Below are 25,076 nucleotides of genomic sequence, written 5' to 3'. Positions count from 1 at the left end.
AAAAACTGGCCACGCCGACCCAAACACATGGGAAGCTGCTGCTGGTGGAAGATCAGGATTGTGGCAGACCTGTTGGTCTGAAGTTAAAGTCATTGAGAACAGCTGAACAGAAAAAGCCAAAGAGAAGCATAAGTGAAGAAAGCAGGCTGTGGCAAAAACCATGTGGCCACGTCTGCCAGACATGTGGACACATCTGCGGATCCCTCACACATGGAAACAACTTGACTCTCTTATGTCGACTATGACTATTATTTATTTATTAAGAGGTGGATATTGACCTCTTATAAAACTTTGAAATCAAGTTTATGTTTGCATATGTTTTCTTTTAGAAAAAGACAATCTGCTACATTTTAATATACTAGTAGTTATTAAGTAGAAATCTATGGGCTAAAAACATAAGGGACAAAGTTTTCAAAACAGCTCAGCTTCCATTTAGGAACCTAGAGAAGGGCTGGATTTTTCAAAGTGAGCAGAACCTAGCTGTTCTCATTAAGTCTCTTATGGACAGATTTTCAAAAGTGATCAGCACTCACCACGCTGGGCACTTCTGAAAAATCTGGCCCCATTTCTGTTCACAGCTGTCTTTCAGAAAATATCCTACCACTGGACTCCCCCACCTTAGTCTTTCCATTGGGTAGTACTGTTCTAAAATAACATTCTGCATGCAAATGAAAAGTTTAATGCCATTTTCCTTGGAAATATAGTTGGTATAAACAACCATGAACAAGAAATAGGATTACAATAAGGTAAAGCATTTTATTAGTCTCTGATACTGAAGCCTCAACTCCCAGTGAAGTCACAGTATCTCAGAATCAGAGTTATTATTATAAATTTATTATTGTAATTATATATTATCTGTGTATTATGTAATGCCTGGCGGCTGCATCTGAAATGAGAGTCCCATTCTTCTCAGCACTATACAACACAGAGTAAGACAGACCCTGCCGTGAAGACCTTTTAGTCTAAATCAGTGGTGGGAAACCTGCGGCCCGCAGGCCGCATGCAGCCCATCATGGTAATCTGATTTCAGGCCATGCAACATTTTTTGATGGTGACCATCTGCAGGCATGGCCCCCCGCAGCTGCCAGTGGCTGCAGTTTGCCATTCCCAGCCAATGGGAGCTGTGGCAAGCGGCGGGCCGCAGGGATGCCCACCACTAGTCTAAATTGACAAGACAGACAGTGGCTGGGAGATAGAAACATTAACATCTCCATTGTACAAATGGGGCACTGAGGCAGATTAAGTGAAAGGACACACAGAGAGGCTGTAGTAGAATCGGGAATTAAACCCAGATCTCCCGATCCTAGTCCTATGTCATAATCACAAGAACATCCTTCTTTTCTAAAGGACTGAAGTCAATAAGACTCTTTTCATCAACTTCAATAAGACATGAATGAGGCCCTAGATCCATTAAGTGTAGGTACCTTTTGAGGAGCACAATTTGTTTTTAGATAGGAAATTTCACCTTATAAAAAAGTACCATCTATAGCATGCTATTCTCTCTTATTTATCATTTGTATTACAATACTACCTCAGAGCTCCAGTCACAGACCAGGATCCCATTGTGCTAGGTGCTGTACAAACACAGAACAAAAACAGAGTTCCTACCCCAAATAGTTTACCCAGTTTCTCTTCCTTATTTATTGTAGCTTAAGAGTTCTGTGTCATGAGGAAGGGTGAATCTGGTGGAACTTTTGGTTTTGCTAATCTTACTAATGAATATAATGTATTAGACTCTCAGTATAGACATAGACAGCATGGAAATTTTTTCTTCTGTAATTTAAACCCATCAGGTATTTTTAATCCTGAGGTTTTTTCAGTTTTTAACAAAATGTTTTTCTCACAAAAGAGAAGCCTGCACTATGTTGGAGAAAACAGAATTCCTCGCTACCTTCCAAAAGCTAGGCTGGCTTCCAGCAGGCTTCTAACACCACAGTCTTGTCCAAAGTATTAACTACAACTTTCCTATGTCTTGAAATTATGGCTTTGGGGTAAAATTGTGCCACAGGCCAGCATCCGTTAAACATTCCCATGGGTTGGCTTTTTTCCTAATGTTCTCAGTTCATACACAACCTCACATACTCAATGGCTGACTCAATTTCTTGGCTAAAGTTGTAGAGAATATTAACAAGTTGTATCTATCGTGTTTTTTTTCATCACCACTTCCAGAGTACCTAGTAAGTACAGTATTGCCCTAACTTGTTTACTAATATGTCTGGTCCGCAGGGGGTGAGCTGTTTGCTGGGCTCTACAATGACTACTGGGGGAGAGATGCTGCTGTCTTACGTACTATGGGTCGTATGCCACATATTCGAACTGAACCTGATGATGAACGTTTATTGAAAGGTACAGAAAGTGAAAGATACAAGGCCCCTCTTCTTTATAAAGTTAGGGAAATCTTCTTTGGAGATCTGTTGTTTATCAGAAATGAGAACTACAATGTCATGAGCCAGATTTACCCTGGATCCAGCACAGAATTTTAGAGAGGGCTCCTTTCTGCACAAGGTTCTCCCAAGGGGTTGAAAGAGTGCACCAACACAGGCTTGCAGACAGCAGTGGACAATGTGATTCCACAACTGGTAGGTCACCTATGAAGAGTGCATGCTTAGGGAGGTTAGATGTGCTGATTCAGTGCAGCAGCTAAGGAGCCTCCACCTTAAGCCTGAGAGAGGACAGAGGTTTTTCCAGTGGCCCTCAGACCTGGGGAACAAAGAGGAAGGTTAGTGCAAGGAAGTGCAGTTTGGATCTATTTGTGCCAGTGCAAGTGAATTTGACTCATTGGCTTTAAAATGTGATTGTAGATTGGAGGCATCTTGAAAGTGGTGATTTTTTCAGATGCTAAGTGAAATCCTTGTCCCACTGAAATCAATGGGAGTTTTGCCATTTACTTAGCGAGTTGGGATTTCAACCTAGATACGAGGCCTCATTTCACCAAACCACTTATATATGTACTTAACTTTGAGCAAGTGTTTCAATCTCTTGACTCCAATGAGACTAAATACATGCCTGAGTAGTTTGCTGAATCGCGGACTTGAATACTGCAATGGCAAGTACTATATGAATCAGTGGTTTTCAAACTTTTTACTGGTGACCCCTTTCATATAGCAAGCCTCTGAGTGTGACCCTCCCTAATAAATTAAAAACACTTTTTTATATATTGAACACCATTATAAATACTGGAGGCAAAGTGAGGTTTGGGGTGGAGGCTGACAGCTTATGATCTCCCATGTAATAGCCATGTTACCCCTTGAGGGGTCCTGATCCCCAGTTTGAGAACTCCTGATATAAATGATGTTCAAGATAATTTAAAAGTTTGATAATTAAAAAGATACTCAATACATAGGCAAAATTGATCTTATCTCTAAGAGATGTTCTCTGTTTGTTTAAAATTAGGTATCATGGTGGTATGGTTACAGTTTTGTTTTTTAATTTCCACGATTTTTACAGTGTGATTATCCTCAGCTTAGTCCTCAATGACAGCAACATATGGCTCCAGAATATCAAAGCAGAAGTATATGAAATGTTTACATTAAAAAAGCATCCTATAATGATATCATGTCAGGTCCTAAGCTCCTTAAGAGGTCATGTCAATGGAATGATTGCAGTTCCTGCTTTTGAAGAAAGCTGTAAATGCTTTCCCAGAATGACTTGGGATGAAAAGGAATAACTCAGAACTCTGCCTAGGTTTGTGTTAAAGGTTCACAACATGTGTAAACCCAAATTTCAGTTTAGTAATGAAAACCCAAACCAAAAAAGTTCCACGTGGTTACCGTTTCCTAACAAAGGTGCACCCAGCTCCTTCTAGCTGAACAGAGCTGGTCCTTTATCTCAGTGATAAACAGCACTTTGTCTGAAGCCAAAATTGGTATTCCTAGGCTTGTTTTGTATGTGGCCAGAGATTGCTACATAAACTCAGTGCCAGGTTTCAGCCTAATTTAAGCTAAAATGTAAAAGCCCCAGAGAACAGGGCAGGAAAGATCTTTTCCTTGAACATATACAAAAGCATATTGATATGCGAATTGGAGCTATAAAAATATTTTGGAAGCTAATGTTTTCCACATGTTCAGTAGGTACCCACCCAAATAAAATAGGTTTCTACTCTGTTTCCTCCCCCAGAATGGTAGATCTTTCCCTGGAAAATCTCTGCTTCCTTAATCACATTTTCCTTTTCTCTATTAAAATGGTTAATTGATTTTTAAAATATTTATGATGTTTTAATAAACTTGAGCCAACTCCTTTTTATTTCCTTCTTTTTTAAAGAACCAAAGTTTGTTGGCTCATACATGATTCCCGACAATGAAGACCGGGATGATAACAAAGTCTATTTCTTCTTTACTGAAAAAGCGTTAGAGGCAGAAACAGGCGCTCATGCCATTTATGCCAGAGTTGGACGAGTGTGTGCGGTGAGATTCTTTTGTCCTGATCGTCTATTAGAAAAACTTACTGTGTGCTCACTTTTTCATACATTCTCCCACCTCCAAATGTACCATCAGTTAGTATTGGGGGTGGAGGGGAAAGGCGTCAGATGGGTCTGAACAAAAATCCCGCATCTAACCATCCTCCAAATTTTGGGAAATTCAAAATCCTAACCCACATTTGGGCTGGAAGCTGAAACTCCACATCCAAACACTATTGAACTCTTTAGTGAGGATGTTCAACATCCAGACATGGATCCAAGTTTTGTGGTTTAAGCCCATCTCAGGTTCTTTTGCATTTAAGTAACAGTTTGGAAATAATAATGATACTTAGCACTCAATGCTCGCACAGCATTTCCCCAGCCAGATTCTAACCTGCATCAGAGCTCTCCTTGGAACAAGGGGTGGAGGATGAATAACTGGCTGTGTGAGGGGTTGGCTCCAGCCCCAAAGCCACTTACAGCTGCTGCCAGGCCATTCTAAGTAACACAATGCTTTATGGTCCCTACATACATGGTAGGATATGGGAGCTCAGCCACATGCGCCCAGCACATACCTTCCTGGCCCCAGTGTGCCACCTACACCAGGGATTGGAGGAACAGTATTCACAGGGCTCCCTGTGGATACCAACAAGGAGCTGTCCTTAGATTGGAATATTCTGCTGCTTGTTTGCAGCTGGTTCTAGCCTCTTTGTACGAATAGCAAAAATCATAGAATATCTGGGTTGAAGGGACCTTCGGAGGTCATCTAGTCCAACGCCCTGCTCAAAGCAGGGCCAATCCCCAAACAGATTTTTGCCCCTGATGGTCTCCTCATAGATTGAGCTCACAACCTTGTGTTTAGTAGGCCAATGCTCAAACCACTGAGCTATCTCCCCCGAGACCAAAAATGAGCCAGATCACAATAGATCCAGTCTTACATGTGGCGAGCACCTTTTAAATATGAACTAATTAATCCTTGCAATACCACTGTGAGCTAGTAAGCAGCATAATGCCCATTTTACAGATGAGGATAATGAGGAAAAGAGGTGAAATGATTTGCCAAGGTCATGCAGCAAGTCAGTAGCAGAGCCAGGAATAGACTGCAGATTTCCCAGTGTCTAGTCTGCCTTTGAAGGCAGCCACATTCATTCTTCATAACTAAAGGAAGACTGATGGATGTACAGAGATGTACAAATGGAACAACCTGCAAAACTACTTTCTTAGCAGAAGACACAGGATGTTACACTTAGCCTCCAACAAACAGCTTGTTAAAATTTCTTATGGAGCTCCTAGTTAAAAGAGAGTCAAGTATATGAAACATCCTAAATAGGAATGGTATCAGACTGAAACCCAGATTCTCAACATCACCAATGCTTGGCATCCAGAAGCCCATGTCCCCTCTCAAGGTTGAGAAATGACACTGCACCTGGGCAGGCCAGGTGGGAAGATGGGGTCTGAGTGTCTGGCACGTGAGGCACTGAGGCCAGCAGCCGCAGTGAGGATAGTTTGACTGGGATTGATGGGAAATTTCTGGGAGCTCCCCGATATAGGTCTTGGGACATATTTGCAGACTGTGTGGAAGGTTGCAGTGAATTAGCCCTGTCTGTACCTGTTCCACAGACAGATTTGGGGCTTCTGTCTCCAAGTCTGTTGATCCAGCGCTGCACTCAGTTCATATAAAAATATACGGTCAACTAAAATGTTTGGACTATTGAGTTAACAGACTGTAGAAATAAATGTGAAGGGTTTACAACAGCTGGACAGGTAAAACTAGTAGCAGCCCTGGTATTTAATTAAAAATTCTTACAAACCCACAGCTTTTAATGAGAAATTGAATAAATCTCTACAGTTTTACTAGAGACTGGCCCCAAAACAATAATTACAAGTGGAATAATAGAAATGTGGTTTGAAATTGTATGCTTCAGACATTGAAAGGCATGATGAAAGCTCAAGTCAACATAGAGTATTCCTCTAAATTACATTTATTATTTGTTTCTCTCTCCACACAGAATGATATGGGAGGACAGCGAATGTTGGTGAATAAATGGAGCACTTTCCTCAAAACCAGACTGATCTGCTCTGTACCAGGAATGAATGGAATCAATACGCATTTCGATGAATTAGGTAAACATCTTGGACAGAAATAAAGTTACACCACACTGTACAGAATGTGAATTTCCCTGCTAATCCCTTTTAACCCTCAATGTAGGACATTAACAGGAAGTGACTACTAATCTTTGAATTACAACAAATATATATATTCCATATATTTCTATACATATGTTCCTTATGTTTCAATATATATTATAATATATCAAATGGATTTACAGAGTAAGCTATCTTCCATTACACTTGTATTTATTTATATCATGTTTTTAAAAGCTGTGTGAAATTAAGTTGTGTGTACTGAGAAATAACTTTACACTGTTAACAAGCAGTCAACTCTATGTCCTTTGGGACTGGGAAAAGTAGGTGAGTTATAAATAACATTGTATTTTCATTTTTACAGAGGATGTGTTTTTGCTACAAACTCGGGATAACAAAAATCCAGTGATATTTGGACTCTTTAACACTACAAGGTAACCAGCTAGGAAATACGACGATAATAGAGGCATATTTGACCAGTCTATAATTAAGGAAGATGTCAGTTGTGTGATAAATATCGTATAGCTGATACACATTGTATAACTGATCAATTTAATTCTGCTTCACTTAGAGCCTAATCCAGAGGTCAGAAACCTTTGGCTCGTCAGGATAATCCACTGGTGGGCCATGAGACATTTTGTTTACATTGACGGTCCTCAGGCATGGTCTCCTGCAGCTCCCAGTGGCCGTGGTTTGTACCCGGCCACTGGAAGCTGCGGGGGGCCGTACCTGCGGATAGTCAACATAAACAAGATGTCTCATAGCCCTCCAGCAGATTACCCTGATTGGCTGTATGCCAAAGGTTGCCGACCCCAGCCTAATCTATTGTCCACTGAAGTCAATAGAAGGACTTAGATTGACTTTATGTGGCGGTGTATCATTCCCATATATCCTGATTCAGCAAGAAGTTATACAAATGAATAGAGAAAGTCTATGAGTAGAAGGAGGGTCTAGAGTTTAGGGGCCCTAGTCTAGAAGGTGGGAAACTGAGGTTCAGTTCCCTGTTCTTCCACGGACTTCTTGTGGGACTTTGAGCAAGTCACTTATCTCCATGACCTAATTTTGCATCTATAAAACAGAGATAATAGCACTTCTCTACCTCAAAGAGGTGTTGGGAGACTAAATACATTAAAAATTGTGAAGCATCAAGCTACTATGGTAATGATGGAGGCCATGTTAGTATCTGAGGTAAGGTAATCTGTCCCATTAAACTCAATGGGACCAATCACATATTTAAACTTAGACATATTGTTAAAATATCTTGCTAAATCTAGATTTCATGAGTACTCATTATTAATGCATTCACAGGGTATTACATTTATGTAATAAGTTCTATTAGTATCATTAATTCAACCACTAAACTGTACACTACAGTTACAATCTTTGCTTTAACATCTTTGATTTTTATTTTACAGCAATATTTTTAGAGGATATGCTATATGTGTCTATCATATAGCTAGCATCCGAGCAGCCTTCAATGGACCTTATGCTCATAAAGAAGGACCTGAATACCATTGGTCTCTGTATGAAGGAAAAGTACCTTACCCCAGGCCTGGTTCGGTAGGTCCAAGAGAAACCCTATTTTCTATTGTGATGTCAGTCTAATTCAAGTTGGGAAGCAAATAAAATAAACAGGTCATGATGGACAAATATCATAATGTCCAGAATTGTGATCATGAGTATTTGATATCAATATGATGCCATTGAAAATGGATGTAATGACTCTAGCAATACATTGTTAAGACAATCAACAATATATTTTACTCAAAATAAAACAATGAGAATTAGATCCTGAGGTACTCAAAGGGCTTTGGGTTAGACCCTAGTTATCACCTCGTGACTCTGTCTACAACGATTACATGTTTTGGCGGTTTGGGGGCAAAAAATAAATGGAAGTGGTAATTGACTTTTTTGCAATATCTCCAATGTTTTCTGTTTTTACTAGTTTGGAAATAGCATAAAACCAGGAGTTCTCAAGGTATTTCACGACCTCTTTACTGGTCCCTGCCAGGACCAGGATATGCAGTGGAATAGGAAAATGTTAGCACAAAAAAAGTATAGAAATGTAGGACTGAATCATAGAATATCAGGGTTGGAAGGGACCTCAGGAATTCATCTAGTCCAACGACCTGCTCAAAGCAGGACTGAAAGGGGCTTGATAGGTCACCTAGTCCAGTCCCATGTACTGAGGCAGGACTCAATATTATCTAGACAGTCCCTGAGAGGTGTTTGTCTAACCTGTTCTTAAAAACCTCCAATGATGGATATTCCTCAGCCTCCCAAGTAATTTGTTCCAGTGCTTAACTACTCTAACAATTAAGAAACGTTTCCCAATGTTGAACCTAAATCTCTTTTGTTGCAATTTAAGCCCATTAATATTGTGTCCCCCTCAGTCTTCACTTTTCCAGATTAAACAAATCCAATTGTTTCAATCTTTCCTCACAGGTCATGTTTTCTAGACCTTTAATCATTTTTGTTGCTCTCCTCTGGACTCTCTAATTTGTCCACATCTTTCCTGAAGTGTGATGCTCAGAACTGGACACAGTACTCCAGCTGAGGCCTTATTAGTGCTGAGTAGAATGAAATAATTAATTCTTGTTTCTTGCTTAAAACTGACCTGCTAATACATCCCAGAATTATGTTTGCTTTTTTTGCAACAGTTTTACATTGTTTGCTCATATATAGTTTGTGATCCACTATAACCTCAAATCCTTTTCTGCAGTACTCCTTCCTAGGCAGTCATTTCCAATTTTTTATTTGTACAATTGATTATTCCTTCCTAAGTGTACTTTGCATTTGTCCTTATTGAATTTCCTCCTATTTAATTCAGAACATTTCTCCACTTTGTCAAGATCATTTTGAATTCTAATCTTGTTTTCCAAACCACTTACAATCCCTCCTTGGTACCATCTGCAAACTTTATAAGCATACTCTCTATGCCATTTTCCAAATAATTATGAAGATATTTAATTGAAGCATCAGAGGGTAGCCGTGTTAGTCTGGATCTGTAAAAGCAGCAAAGAATCCTGTGGCACCTTATAGACTAACAGACGTTTTGGAGCATGAGCTTTCGTGGGTGAATACCCACTTCCTCAGATGCATGTAATGGAAATATCCAGGGGCAGGTATATATATGTGTGCTAGCAAGCAAGCTAGAGATAACGCGGTCAGTTCAATCAGGGAGGATGAGGCCCTGTTCTAGCAGTTGAGGTGTGAAAACCAAGAGAGGAGAAACTGGTTCTGTAATTGGCAAGCCATTCACAGTCTTTGTTCAATCCTGAGCTGATGGTGTCAAATTTGCAGATGAACTGAAGCTCAGCAGTTTCTCTTTGAAGTCTGGTCCTGAAGTTTTTTTGCTGCAGGATGGCCACCTTAAGGTCTGCTATAGTGTGGCCAGGGAGGTTGAAGTGCTCTCCTACAGGTTTTTGTATATTGCCATTCCTAATGTCTGATTTGTGTCCATTTATCCTTTTCCGTAGAGACTGTCCAGTTTGGCCGATGTACATAGCAGAGGGGCATTGCTGGCATATGATGGCATATATTACATTGGTGGATGTGCAGGTGAATGAACCAGTGATGGTGTGGCTGATCTGGTTAGGTCCTGGTTAGGTCATTCACCTGCACATCCACCAATGTAATATATGCCATCATATGCCAGCAATGCCCCTCTGCTATGTACATCGGCCAAACTGGACAGTCTCTACGGAAAAGGATAAATGGACACAAATCAGACATTAGGAATGGCAATATACAAAAACCTGTAGGAGAGCACTTCAACCTCCCTGGCCACACTATAGCAGACCTTAAGGTGGCCATCCTGCAGCAAAAAAACTTCAGGACCAGACTTCAAAGAGAAACTGCTGAGCTTCAGTTCATCTGCAAATTTGACACCATCAGCTCAGGATTGAACAAAGACTGTGAATGGCTTGCCAATTACAGAACCAGTTTCTCCTCTCTTGGTTTTCACACTTCAACTGCTAGAACAGGGCCTCATCCTCCCTGATTGAACTGACCGCGTTATCTCTAGCTTGCTTGCTAGCACACATATATATACCTGCCCCTGGATATTTCCATTACATGCATCTGAGGAAGTGGGTATTCACCCACGAAAGCTCATGCTCCAAAACGTCTGTTAGTCTATAAGGTGCCACAGGATTCTTTGCTGCTTTTAATTGAAGCAGAGGCTGGTCAGATCCATGAGTGACCTCACTCAATACGCCCTTCCATATTGACTGTGAACCGCTGATAACTACTCTGAGTATAGTTTTCCAACCAGTTGTGCATCCACATTGTAGTAGAATTATCTAGGCTATATAAAATGTTAAATCAAGAAAAGTTAATCCACTGTTTTGAACCTTACTTCAAAGTTCTCATTCAATTTGATGCAGGTTTTGCTCAAAGGATCAAATGGTTCTTGATTCCATAATATAGGTCAATGCTCAGACTAGAAATAAGGTGCAGATTTTTAACAGTAAGGGTAATTAATCATTGGAACTATTTACCTAGGGATGTGGTGGATTCTCCATCAATTTAAGTTTTTAAATCAGGATTGGGTGTCTTTCCAAAAGATATGCTGTAGCTCAACCAGAATTTATTTTTGATGCAGAGATTACCGGGGTGAAATTCCAGAGCTTCTGTTATGCAGAAGGTCAAACCAGACTAGACACCACTTCTGGCCTTAATATGTATGGCTATGTACTATGATGCCAGGACCCTACAGATGGATGGATGGCTTTGATCTGAACCAGTTCCCACTTTCTATCCCTTCTTCTGAGCATCCTGCTTTCCATTCCATTTTTCAAACTATTCCAATGATTTGCCAATTTTACAAACATGGTGAAAAGAAATAAAGATTTTTTTTACAAATTTGCAAAGAACAGAGCTGCAAGAAGAATATAAACGTGTTTCATTCTTGACTTTGTTATGACTTCTCCCAGAAATAGATCTTAGTCCAAGTGCATACTAAGTGAAAAGGAAACCCTGGGGCATACTCTGCAAATTCAATAGAGCTGGCCTTTTTCCCATGGCATATTTTGCCAGTATACAGGAGCTGGTATCTGCACAGTTGTTTGTGCGTGATATAAAAGTTTTTATCTGGTGTATTGCCAGCTTCGTGACGGGGATCACTTACACATTCCTTGCATAGAAAGAGGGGAAGAATATTTATGATGATGCTTCTTCCCAAGCATGAACCAGCATCCCTTTCTCAGGCGCCCTCTATCTGTCTGTCTGTCTCTCATTTTCGATGTCTCTAAGGCTCCCATCACCATGGAATCTAAACACCACTATTCTTGGTGGTGGGTTTCGGAGCGTTTAAAAAGGTTCTCAGCACGGTCACATTCCATGGATATCAATGGTAGCCAAAGGTACACAGTACCTCCCAAGAGTTTATCAGCACCTCACAGGATCAGGCCCAGGGTCAAGAAGGCCTGATTATCCTCTCACTTCCTCTGGTGTAAATCAAGAGTAACTGTGTTGAAGTCAATGGAATTGAACCATGTAAAGCTGGTGTGAATGAGGGGAGAATTAGACCCCAGATTTTTTCCTCTCCCCATATGGCTCCTTCCCTACAGTTGTCTTGTGTAACTCATTAGCTATACCAGGTAATATTACCAGCTCCAGTTTTGTTAGGCTCAACAAGCCTTTCCTGTAAAATGTCAGCCTCATGCAGATTTTTGGCTGTGTGAGACCCATTTACATATGTAACGTGTTTAGCTAAAACACACATGCTGCTTTGAAATGTCGCCCTTTTATCTTCTAATTGGCTAAGGGTTTGTTCTCCTGAGTTTACCAGTGGAGTAAACAGTTTGCTGGTTCATTATTCATGGTATTGCTTTTGCTTTGCTATCTGAACCAGTATTAAGCTTTATGCTAAAAGCAATCATATGCAAAAATAAACTGTGTGCAATCCATTAATCGTTAAATCACAGAAATGAGAGGTAGACAGGCCAATTAGATTATCTAGTCCATACCAATGCAGCTTCGTTCCCTACAGTATAATTTCAAATTCACCATCCGGTCTCATTGAAAAATGACTGTTGGCTACTGCAGCTTTTTTTGGGGATAAGAGTCACAAGCCAAAGTACAACAGAATATGTTCCCTTAAAGAGATTATCTGGGATTTGAACATTGTAAATGAGATTTATACCATCTTGACCATCTTGATGTCACAGGGTATTTTGTTTCTTTGTTGACATGGGGACAAACTTCAGCTATTGGTGTTGAGTCAGGATAAAAAGACTGGCAAGTAAAATGCCTAATTTTCAGCCAGGTGGTGGAAGGAAACTGAAGTAATCATCTCCCAATTTAATACTTTCCATGAGACTGCTATGCCAGTTATTTTATCTGATAAAATAAGAGGAAGTGAGGATGCACCATAAACAGATTGCAGAATGGTTGATTATTTTACAAAGATTAGATTCTTCTCAACTATTCTGCAAGTCCGTATTCATTCCTTTTTCATGGAGTAAAACCCTCATATCCCAGAGCAAGGACTGAGTAAAACTGAACGAGAATTTCCACATTAATCTCTACATTTCTATTAGGATATCTTTTTAAACAAATCTGAATGTCTGAGTTTTCTTTTTTTCTGAGCAAGTCACTAGCACTGAGCCATTAAATGGAACTTTCTGGTAAGAAGGACAAAATACTGTGCTAAATACTTAGCTACTGGGAACCAACTTCAGCCTAGTTGATGGGGAGACAGGCGAAGGAGCTGTGCCATTCCAACTTGACACCCATATCATGCCCCTATTCTTCGTGGCACCTAGAGGCCCCAACCAAGATCAGGGCCCCATTGTGCTGTCATTATCATCACCAAGGGGACATTGCCAATTTGCAGATTCAGTGCCACTTGGATCAGTCTCTGGCAAGGTGGTTAGGGTAGTCTAGCTGTATATTCAGTTTATGTCCATCTCTGGCAATCTTATCGCACCACCCAAGCTTTTGGCACCCATGTGATTGTTGGACATGTAGCAGCATTCCTTGGTATGCATGCTTTGGAATTTGTTGGTCTTCCGTTCTAATAATATGCCTACATTAAGAAAGTCATCCAAACCAAATCAATGCTGATGGAGGGGTTTGACTTTGAATAACCTAATTTCTAATCTTCTCTTGCCACTTGATATGGAGCAGCTGAAGAAGATGATGGGAATCAAAAATATCAGTCTGGGGTTCTTTAGCCTTCCTCAGTGCGCATGTTTCATTGCCATACAATAAAGTTGGTATAACTCTGGTTCCATATATCCTCAGCTTCTCAGCAAACAAAGCAAGCTGAAGGCCCTGAAACAGGGCAGCAGCTGCTGTTCTATGTATGTCCACATCTTTTGAGCACCCTCCAACCCTGTCTGTGATTCTGCCCATGTATTTGACAGTTTCCAGCTGTTCAGTATCCCATCTGGACAAGTTAATACTGAGCTGGCTATAATCTAGAGCTGGAGGATGCCAGAGACTTAGTTTTTATCTGTTTTGACCAAAGTGTGGTGCTTTTTGCTCTACCAGATTGGACATCAGCTGCAGTAATTCACTAAACTGAGCGAACAAGACAATGTCATTGGTGTATTCGAGATCTCAAAATAGAATGATCTTCAGGTGACTGCCACAAATGGCTGCCTCCTCAAGCTTATCCATCAACCAATTAATGTTGATGTTGAACAATGGTGACATAATGCAGCCTTGCTGAACTCCCATAGAGATAGGAAACAATGCCATATATCTGTCATTGACTCAGGCACAGATTTCAATTCCATTAGAACTCTTCTATCAATGACTCTATCTTCTCAGGGACTCTGAGTCACTCCATTGTGTTAGAAACTATGCAAACAGAGAGTAAGGGTCAGTCCCTGGACTTTAAGAGCTAACAGTTTAAATAGAGAAGATAGACAAAGGGTGGGAGCAGAAAGAGAGGGACAGAGAGGTCAAGGTCATCCAGCACGTGAATGGCAGAGCCTGAACCCAGAGTCCCAGTTCACTGGATCACGTTGCCTTCCTATGCTCACACCTGTTATGGGACCTGGATCAGCTGGCTATGCTCGCTTTATGCTAGCTGAAGATTCAGCCATCCTTGACTGAGATTTAGGGCAGCATTAGGGTCATTTAGTGCTGCTCCAGTAGCACAAAGGGCCCTTTGCGTGGACCAGGCACTGGCTCTCTGAGTTTTAGCTGGGGACCAGACTCTCAGGAGTGGCATGTTGGTGGTGCCACTTCTTGAAAGGATGTTGGTTGCATTGATCCTAATGCCTTCTCCATATTTAGTTAATTCTGAGAGCAACAGTGACAAAAGAAAGTGACAAACCTTGCTCACCTCTGTGAATCAACTTCTATTGATGTTGGCTGTCGGATGAGACTAGGTGGAGTCTATAAATTGGTGGAGAAGAGCAGTTTTAAATCACACAAACCCAGAGCTCACATGTTTGGTAGAACTAGACTGCTTCTGGCAGACTCTACAGTCTGTGTCTGATGGAAGTATTACTGTGGTCACGTGTGTGATCAGGCTACTACTCCGTTGTCACATCTATTGTATTTTTACTGTGATGCTTCTGAAAACAACACCAGCTTCCTCAGAAATGGTGTTGAAGGGAAATTTTAGAGGCAGCTGCATCTACCAATTCCTTTCTAGAGTGCTTTATTGCTTTTAATTCAAAAATAAAAGCCTGCAAAGGATGGTTTTTATTAAATCTCTCTTGAGTTGGAACTTTGCAATGGAACTTGGCTATGCTACTCGATATGCTGTGCAGTCCAGGGAAAGCGGAGGTTCAGCTTCTCTGAAAACCCCAAACCTTTTCCTTTTATTACAAACAGCTGGTGAAACTCCATCCTTAGGCTGATTAGACAATGACTTCAAAGTCAACACTGAGCATTCATGGAGCCAACCCCCAAAAGTGGAAACAAACTTCTCCCCCTTTGACAAGTGCAGGAGCTTGTTATTGTCAATTATAGTTGGCTGCAAATTTAAAATGACCATTTCCAGTAAACATTAAGAGGATTTTATTTCATTTTATTGATTGAAAATCCAATTTAAATAGGGAGAGCCTGCTACTGTGGCTTTGCTTGAAATGCATCTGAAAACCACAAGGTCACGCGGAGATTGGAAGGAAGTGGATGTTACTGAAATATTTCCAGCTTGCTCATAAAAGCTTTCAATTAGAGATCATGAGGCAAATTTGAAATGAAGAATCTATGTTAACTTAGGGGACATTATCCTATTCTTTACATAATATTTAAAAATTAACTTTTATGGATAATGCCACCGTTTAGCCCTATAAGTAAATTTAACCCAGTCAGTAAATTTGCTCCAATCACTGACTTACCGTGTATTTGCTTTGCAAAATGGTAGACTGATCAAGGGAAACATTGGTATTTCAGGCTAACCTGTGATATATAATACTGTCATTATGAGGTAGAAATGAGAATTAAATGCAATGCCACTAAGCATCTTGAGATCAAGAATTACTGCTGGTGTAGTGGGATTCATTTTTTAAATGTGCTTAATTTCCTATTATGGTATATTCTGCAATCAAAGTAAAATAAACTATAGATTGATACCAAATGTTGCTGTTTTGCTCATTTTACGTGGCTGGCTATACTGAATAGGAAAAATGAAAAAAAGCCAAGAACCAGTCTGATAACCTTTTCAAAAAAAAATGAGGGGAAAAGAGGCATTACACTTTTTGTGAAAAACTGAAAATGTTGATGACGTAAATTTTTCATCAAAAATCTTTTTACAAAAAAAAAGCTGTTTTTCCAATAAAATAAAGCTCCCTGGGTGTACCTGAGCATGGGCTAGTCTGCCTGAGCTAGTTTGAATCCAGCTAACTCAGTAACAACTGCATTGAAGACAGCTCAGCACAGTCAGTGGAAGCCCAGCATGGATCCTGGGTATATATTCGGCTCACTAGCCTGCAGAGTCTGAAGCCTGTGCTGCATTATTTCTGCTGTTGTTACCCCTGTTAGCTGGAATCAAGCTCGCCCAAGTAGGTTAGCCTGTGCCTAGCTTTTGCTGTGTAGACATATTCTATGTCCAGGGGCAGCTCTAGGCATTTTGCTGCCCCAAGCACGGCAGGCAGGCTTGCCTGCGGGAGGTCCCCGGTCCCACGGATTTGGCAGCAGCCTGCGGGAGGTCTGCCGAAGCTGCGGAACCAGCGGACCCTCTGCAAGCATGCTGCCGAAGGCAACCTGTCTGCCGCCCTCATGGCGACCGGCAGAGTGCCCCCTGCTGCTTGTCACCCCAAGCACGCGTTTGGCGTGCTGGTGCCTGGAGCCGCCCCTCCCTATATCTGAAAAAAACCTGATCAGCTCTACTGTATTAGAGACCTGGAGCTAATGTATTTCTGTAATACATTATGAGAGGCCTTAACAGTGGTTGGAAAACTCCTTTATGTGACTGTATGTGTGCATGCACACATATTTATACACACATCTATGTGCATGTGTGCATGTGTGTGCTACATGTGTGTAGATAGATAGATAGATAGATAGATAGATAGATAGATAGATAGATAGATAGATAGATAGATAGATAGATAGATACTGTGGTCAAATTCAAGCCCTCATTGCAATTAAAAGCAGAATCTGGTCCTCTGTAAACAGTTGGTACCAAACCAGAATGCCTTTTCCTGAATAAGAACTAAATAAACTCCTATTGACTTCAGGGAGAATTCTGTTTGAGCAAAGACTCTGCCCACTTGCAGATCTTTGCCCCTGATTACTTCTCATTGCTAGTCACTCACTGCTCTACTGCTCAGACTTTGCCCACCTGCAGTTCCATCTTCTTTCATGCCCCCTTTATTCACTAATCCCTGAAACGTCCATGCCTTCTCTTCTCCTGGGAGCTGTGGAGAGTCAGCATCCTTGAGAATGAGGCCTATACCATATATCATCTATGCCAGCATTAAAAAATATCCATGCGTATAACCAATCTATCACATGTTTTTGCAGTGTGCCAGCAAAATCAATGGCGGTCTGTATGGTACCACCAAAGACTATCCTGACGAAGCTGTCCGCTTTGCAAGGAGCCATCCACTGATGTATCAGCCCATCAAACCTGTCCATAAAAGGCCAATACTTGTGAAAACCGATGGCAAGTACAACCTAAAACAAATAGCGGTGGATAGAGTGGAAGCTGAAGATGGGCAATACGACGTCTTGTTTATTGGCACAGGTAAATAAAAAAGATGGCATCTTATCTTTTTTCCTGCCAATTTCAACCAATCTATGACACCTCTCCAAGATTAAGCTCTTTCTGTTTGATAGGCATCAAGGTGAAACCACAATCCTAATAAATAATCATACTCGACATTTTCATAGCACATTTTATCGGCAGAGCACCAAATGCAAGGAAAGATTAGAAGTCCCCCTTTCATCACTGGAGAATCTGACGCAGCAGTTTATCCGAGGTCATTGAGCAAACCGGTCGCAGAAATAAAAATAAAAGGGGCTGGAAAAGAAGGATTAAAAACTGGGGCCTAGATTTTTAAGAATGGGAGCCTAAAATACAGCTCCTGCAAAGGGACCTGAATTTTCAAAAGTGCAGCTCCCACTGATCACAGTTCAGTGCCATGCCTGAGACCCAGATTTAGGAGAAATTAAAATAAATGGTCTGATTTTCAAAGAAGTCAGTGCAAGCTGCTGGCTTTGTGACTGGGGACCACAAGTCTGGTGGCTGGTATTAAACAGAAACAGTCCGGTTTTAGACCTACACTGTGAGGCAGTACCAGGAACTTGGCATTGGAAGAAGGGGTTGCTCCATCCAGCAATTCAAAAATAAGCTGTCAAAAGTTTGAGAGTTTTACTAAGTTTTCAGACATTCCTAATACATTTTGATTTCTCAAAATACCTTTTTTTTTTAGCACCCATAAAACAACTTTGAAAACTTTGAAAAAGGTCAAATATGTCACAAGCTTTCATATTCTGAAGTCTGGGCAGGCCTACAGAATGGTAACATCCTTTAATGCCTAACTGTTCTGGAAATGATTTAAAGATTCATACCTCTAAATTTCATCATAGCAACAGGGATTACTTGACACAGGCAGTAATGGCCAGTTTGCCAAAAAAAAAAAAGCATTTAGTGCAAGCTATCTTTTAACTCATGAAATTTAGATGGCAAGCAAGTTTCACTGTTCAAAGGCTACAAAAGAAGTGTATTTGCAGAATAGCAGGGCGTGCTTTAAATTAATGCTGTTTTCTAAACTTTAAAATTTTGATTCCAATATGTGGTGAAATTAATCACATGCCATGTTCCTTGTCATGTATGCTTCTATGCTGGATTTCATAATGTTGACTGTATATTTTATGCTCTACACTTGTGTATATATAGTAAAACTTGCATGCTCAGAAAAGCAAATAGGTCCCTGATCAAGCAAAAACAAAGATGTAGCCAGCAGAGCCACTCACCATAGTTAAAGATGTGCTTAAGTGCTCTGCAAGACTGGTGCCTAACTGCAGCTTATTCTTCACTTTATAATTTGTTCTTCAGCGACAAGAATTTCCAGCCTAGCAATCTTGGGTTCAGCAACTTTGATCACAATCATGCAGTCTTTACTCTGGCAAAAAATTCAGGGGTGCCCTTGGTATTATTTTGCAGGAAAGGGTCTGTCTTCCTCTATCTGGATCCAACACCTGTAGTGTTCATGAAGTCTAACTATGAATGGAGTAGTTTGAATGGCTTATCAAAGAGGAAGTCTAAACTTCAGGGATAACGTTCCACAACATGCTTGTCAGCATGATTCACAGAGGGACTTAGTTATGAAAATCTGAGCTCCGGACAGTAATTCTTTTTAACTGTTCCCTCAAAAAATGGACCTCTTTGATCCATTTTTTCTTTGAGGAGAGGTGTTGGAGCCTACTTAAATGGTTCCTTTTTATGTACATCTGTTTTATCTCTCCCTGAATTTTTTTCCCCTGGTGCCTTTCTGGTTAATTTTGTTCTCCTGTAAATCAGAGATGAGTGAGAATAACAGGAGACAGGAAGCAGCAATTGCCGCTGATGATGACAAACTCTCAGCCTTAAGAAAATAAGGGATCTTTAATAACGGGCAGCAAGACGAAAATGAAGCAGAGGAAGACTAACAGTTGTTCCATTGTGTGAATTTATTGTAACACAACTGCAGTGAGAGGCAGTATTGTCTAGTGGATTGACCACGGAACCAAGAGACAGAGCAACCTCAACTGTGTTCCTGACTCTGCTCTTACTTGCTGGGTGGCCTTGATCAAGTGACTTAACCCTTAAAGATCTCAGGTCCAAATCTTCAAAGATATTTTGGCACCTAACTCCTACTGAAGTCAGTGGGAGTTAGGCACCTGAATACCTTTGAAGATTTAGGCCTCCACTTCCTGATTTGATGTCACATGTATTTTTGTGTTCAAGATGCAAAACAAAAGTGGATAATAAAAAAACTAATAATATGCAATACATTTGCAAGTTTGTTGGGTTTTATTCAATATCAGTTTAAAGAAGTTATTTTGATCTTTGTCAACTGACAAATTAATATTACTATATGTTATGACTTCTAGGGTGTTTTCTATTTGCTTCCAGATAATGGGATTGTGTTGAAAGTCATTACAATTTACAACCAGGACACAGAATCAATGGAAGAAGTGATTCTTGAAGAGATGCAAGTATTCAAGGTACAATGCCCTGTGTAAGAAACATATATCCAACTGTCACAAATTTAAATTAAAATGCCTATAGTGTATCAATATGAGTGAAAATACAATATCTCTGTGCAGTGAAACTCTCTGATGAGACTCTAGTTTTTTCACAGGAAATTTTCATTATAAACAGAAGTTTAGTTGAAAGAGCTGAAACAAGTCAGGAATTTCACTCTGTGGTTTAAATCACAGAAATGTACAGCTGCAATGTTCTAAAGAAGTCATCTAGTCCATTGTCTCATGCGAAGGCAGGCCCAAGTAAAACTAGACCATCCCTAAGAGGTGTTTGTCCAACCTGTTCTTAAAAACCTCTGTTGATTGATTGGATTCCACAGCCTCCCTTGGTACCTATTCCAGCACCTAACTGCCCTTATAGTTAGAGAGTTTTTCCTAACATCTAACCTAAATCTCCCTTGCTGCAGATTAAGCCAACTGATTCTTGTCCTATCTTCAGTGAACATGGAGATCAGTTGATTAAGGGCTGTTTATAACAGCCCTTAACATATTTGAAGGTAGTTATCAGATTCCCCTTCAGTCTTCTTTTCTCAAGATTAAACTTACTCATTTTTTTAAAATCTTTCCTCAGAGATCAGGTTTTCTAAACCACTTATCATTTTTGTTGGTCTTCTCTGGATTCTCCTGTTTGTCCACATCTTTCTTAAAATGTGATGCCCAAAACTGGACTCAGTACTCCAGCTGAGGCATCACCAAAGGAAAGTAGAGAGGGCAATTGCCTCTTGGGTCTTACATATGATACTTCTGTTAATACACCACAGAATTATATTAGCCTTTTTAGCAGCTGCATCACATTGTTGCCTCATATTCAATTTGTGATCCGCTATAACTCTCAGATCTTTTTCTGCAGTACTACTGCCTAGACAGTTATTACTCATTTTGTATTTGTGCTTTTGATTTTTCCTTCCTAAGTGTAGTACCTTGAACTTGTCTTTATTGAATTATTGAATTTCATCAACTCCAAATTATAAAGGTCATTTATAATTCTAATCAGGAGCGGCTACAGGGATGGCGCGTGCTTGGGGCGGCATGCCACGGGGGGTGCTCTGCTGGTCTCCGGGAGGGCGGCAGGCAGGTCGCCTTCAGTGGCATGCCTGCGGAGGGTCCATCGAAGCCGCGGGACCAGCGGACCCTCCACAGGCACACCTGTGGGAGGTCCACCAGAGCCGCGGGATCGGCAACTGGCAGAGTGCCCCCCGCGGCATGACGCCGTGCTTGGGGCAGCGAAATGTCTAGAGATGCCCCTGATTCTAATCCAGCCCTCCAAAGTGCTTGTAACCCCTCCCAGTTTGGTGTAATACAAAATTTTATGAGCACACTCCCCACTCCATTATCCAAACCATTAATGAAAATGTTGAATAGTTCTGGATCCAGGACAGATCTCTGCGGGACCCCAATAGATAAGTCCTCCCAGTTTGATAGCAAACTATTTGAGCATGGTTTTCCAACCAGTTGTGCAGTTTAATCTAGACCACATTTCCCTAATTTGCTTACGAGAATGTTTTATGTTCAAACAGAGCCTGTAAGATTTTAGGCTAATTTATAGGTAGAAAACTATTTGATTTTATCCCTCCCCGAAATAGTCAGTTACACATCTAAATGGGTTAAATTGCAAGCATAACATTGCACCCAGATTACTGGAGATTTAGTGAAGGTCTGGCTAAAAACCAAGGCCCAGAAGGAGAGATTCAGTATATGCTGTGGGCCAAATCTTGATTCCCTGCTTAGAAAAAATTCCTGTTGCACTCAATGAGATTGTTTCCTGAATAAAAATCATAGTTCTTTGGTGGGTAGCAAAGTAGATATAATGAAATCCTATCCACCGAGTCACTACAGTCTTAAGACTACAGGTCTTGGACCAGTGTAGTCCATGAGAACTCTGTTCTGCCAGTGTCACAGGAAGTCAGAGAAAAAGACAAAAGGGGACAATGCCACAAGATGCAATGTCGGAAAATTTAATTTATCTATTGTCAGCCTGCCATCTATAAAGAACACTCTGCTTGTCATATTAAGGTGGGACAAAAGGGATCAGTGAAACCAGGATCTGACATTATGGTCAGCATGGGAACTGCCATGTTCCCATTGGGTTTGATATTATTCCCTGAATTAAAAATACGTGGGTTTTTAAAAATCACTTTTTATAAAAATAATAATTCTCAATTTCATTCATTTCCTTCACTCTGACAAAATGACCTAGAGAAAATGAGGGTACTTCACCTGGTATAGAGAGGAGAGCCACATACCTTGAGTAATACTAATACTCTTCCTGTTAAATGTACACTCATCATAACAAGGCATTTCTTTTGATTTCCATGTAAAGCAAAGGACCAACCTCTTTTTTTTTTTTCAGGTGCCAGTTCCTATTATTTCTATGGAAATATCTTCAAAGAGGGCAAGTATTCTTCTGTGTTTAAAATAACATGATTCAATAACTGAACTGAGGCAAAGATCTAAACTGCATATAGCTGTATACCATATATAAAATGATTAGGTCAAGTAATATATGATAATGTTTTAATATAAGCTCATAGTTAATCTTGCTCTGCTTTTTATGAAACGTTTAGGTTTTTCCTTGCTGTATAAATCTACGGGGTTCACATTAGCATCCATTTCAAAGCAAGTGAAAATCAATCTAATTCATGAGTTGCTGGCATACTAATCACACAGAGAATAGCTTGAGAGACAGGGACTTTGTTGCTGATAAATTTGAAGTGATTGAGCAAGGGAGCATGGGGATTTCAGTGTACGGGAGCCTCCTTTGTACTCTCCACCTTCATATTCAGTGGCCCCAGAGAGTGTTGGGCATGATTTAAATCATAGTTTCTGAGTGTCCACCAGAGCGGGTACGACTCAAGCGGTCTCCATGATGCTCCTAGCTCTTTCTCTCATAGGGAGCAAAAGACGCAGCTGGGAATCTCCATATCAGTCCAAGCTGGCCTCAGATCTTCATTTTAACAGAGGATGGCTGAATATTAGTTCAAATGACTGGAGTCAGCCTGGCTGAGGGCAGGAATTTGAAACTGAGTCTATAGCTTTCTGGGCCGGAAAGGGCCGAACACCACAAAGGGCTGTTGGGAGAGACCCCTCTCTCACTGATAAACAGAAATCTGATGGGTTTGAACCAGATCAGGACCAACCCTTCCTCTCATGGGGCTACTGAATGTGGACATGGGCAGCACAAAGGAGGCTCTCCTTGCCCGGAAATCTGCATGCTCCTGTGACCAATCACTTTACATTGATCAGCAACAGATTTTTCCTTAGTCCCTGCTTCCCTCAAGTTATTCCCTGCTGTGATTATTGTGCCAGCAATTCATGAGTCAGATTGATCTTCCACTTGCTTTGATAATATGAACCGCACAGATCATAATGAAACAGAGCATGATAAAGATGAGTTCATATTTAAATATCACACACAATTAGATGATCTCGCCTTTATATGCACTTCATGCATTTCACATTTGTCACACTCACTCACGTATGTATATATTATAGGTGATGCATGTAGCAACGCCTATAGTTGCCCAGTACTTCCCAGTATAAGACTTTGTTCTCGGTTGCTTATAGTTTTGCCAAACTTTAACTGCTTTGGCTGAAATTTTCCATGCCAAGGTGTTTGCCTCAGGCTTTAGAGTTTCCACAAAAATAGTTCAGCCATTTCTGAGTGTGAAATAAGGAGAAAATATGTTGTTTCGCCCATGGTAACAAATTGGTTTGAAATTCTTTTTTAGAAGCTCTAGCATCTCATGTTTTGGAGCAGGGACATAAAATTGGGCACAGAGGTCACCCTGGCATCAGGGATGTGCCTTTTGCAGATCCCATGAAAAACACCTCAAAATAGCCAAGTTATGAGCCTTTGAAAAAAATCTCAGTTCACACTTGCTCAGTAGCTACTTGTTAGAGTTTGGCTGGTAATTCTCTGAAAATTCCACTGCACTGAGCATGCTTCAGCCCCATACGTCCCACCCTGCAGGGCAAGAGAACCTGCTCCACCAGAGCTGCAGGAGCTGAGCAGGTCTTTCCCTGCTATTGCTCCTTCCAGCGACTATGGTCCACTGTCATGCCAGGCACCGGAACTTAAAGCAGGAAAATAGTTTGTGAGTGTGTGTGTGCTCACGGGGCCACTTCCTACACACACCTTGCTGATGCCCCTCAGCAAGGAGAAGAAGGAGGAATCAGCCTGTCTTGAGTGCAGAGAGATGAGGTGCAAGGGGGAGAGAATGAGTAGGGGTTGGGAGAGGGGAGATAGGAGCAGATGAAGGTAGCTGAGGTCTCATCAGGAGAAGAGATGTGGGTAAAGGAATGGGTAGTAACAGGGGAGGGTGAGGAGGTAGGAGCATATATGGGGACAGGTTCAGGAGCAGAAGGGAGGAGGGGATAGATGCATGAGGTAAAAAGGTAAAGAGCTGGCCAGGGGATAGGAGCAGAGGAGTGGGACTGAGGCATGAGCTTGGACCAGACATGGGAAAGAGGCAAGAGGAAGAGGAGCAGGACCCAGTGCTAGGAGGGAAGAGAAAATATAGGAACAAAGGTGGGAGGAATGGAGTAGAGTGGGGGGATAGGAGCAGGAATGGAAGAGGGAGAGGGTGGGTAGAAACAGAGTTGAACAGGTATAGTAAAGAGAGAGACAGAAGGGTTTATGACCACTAGAACACACTCCCCTACGGAGCCGAGAACTGAACCCAGGAGTCCTGAGTTTCAACATTTCTTTACTGTCTCTCAAACAGCTATGAAACACCCTGGCAAAGTTGTCTCATCCCCATCTTGTGCTGGCCCACAGAGATAATAACAGTGTAAATCTGCTGCGAGTTTTTCAATTGGCTCAAGCACCAGAGCTCTGTTCTGGGACTCTATAGGTCCACATCCTGCTGACAAC

At 41.0% G+C, this 25,076-nt stretch overlaps 1 protein-coding gene across 3 annotated transcripts in view; it reads left to right on the top strand.

Annotated features, from left to right (window-relative positions):
- The window catches only part of SEMA3E (semaphorin 3E), a 279,606-nt gene that overhangs the window by 236,592 nt on the left and 17,938 nt on the right, over positions 1-25,076 (top strand). For all 3 annotated transcript variants that reach the window (XM_030561678.1, XM_030561491.1, XM_030561590.1), the window contains 8 exons: positions 2,227-2,346; positions 4,261-4,403; positions 6,406-6,520; positions 6,906-6,975; positions 7,957-8,101; positions 17,477-17,699; positions 20,073-20,164; positions 22,554-22,595. In XM_030561678.1, coding sequence (XP_030417538.1) covers positions 2,227-2,346; positions 4,261-4,403; positions 6,406-6,520; positions 6,906-6,975; positions 7,957-8,101; positions 17,477-17,699; positions 20,073-20,164; positions 22,554-22,595 — 950 coding nt within the window. The remainder of the gene's footprint in view (positions 1-2,226; positions 2,347-4,260; positions 4,404-6,405; positions 6,521-6,905; positions 6,976-7,956; positions 8,102-17,476; positions 17,700-20,072; positions 20,165-22,553; positions 22,596-25,076) is intronic.

Source organism: Gopherus evgoodei, chromosome 1, assembly GCF_007399415.2.
Source record: "Gopherus evgoodei ecotype Sinaloan lineage chromosome 1, rGopEvg1_v1.p, whole genome shotgun sequence".
In the NCBI taxonomy this organism is placed as follows: domain Eukaryota; kingdom Metazoa; phylum Chordata; order Testudines; family Testudinidae; genus Gopherus; species Gopherus evgoodei.
This window is presented reverse-complemented; position numbering and strand designations above follow the sequence as displayed.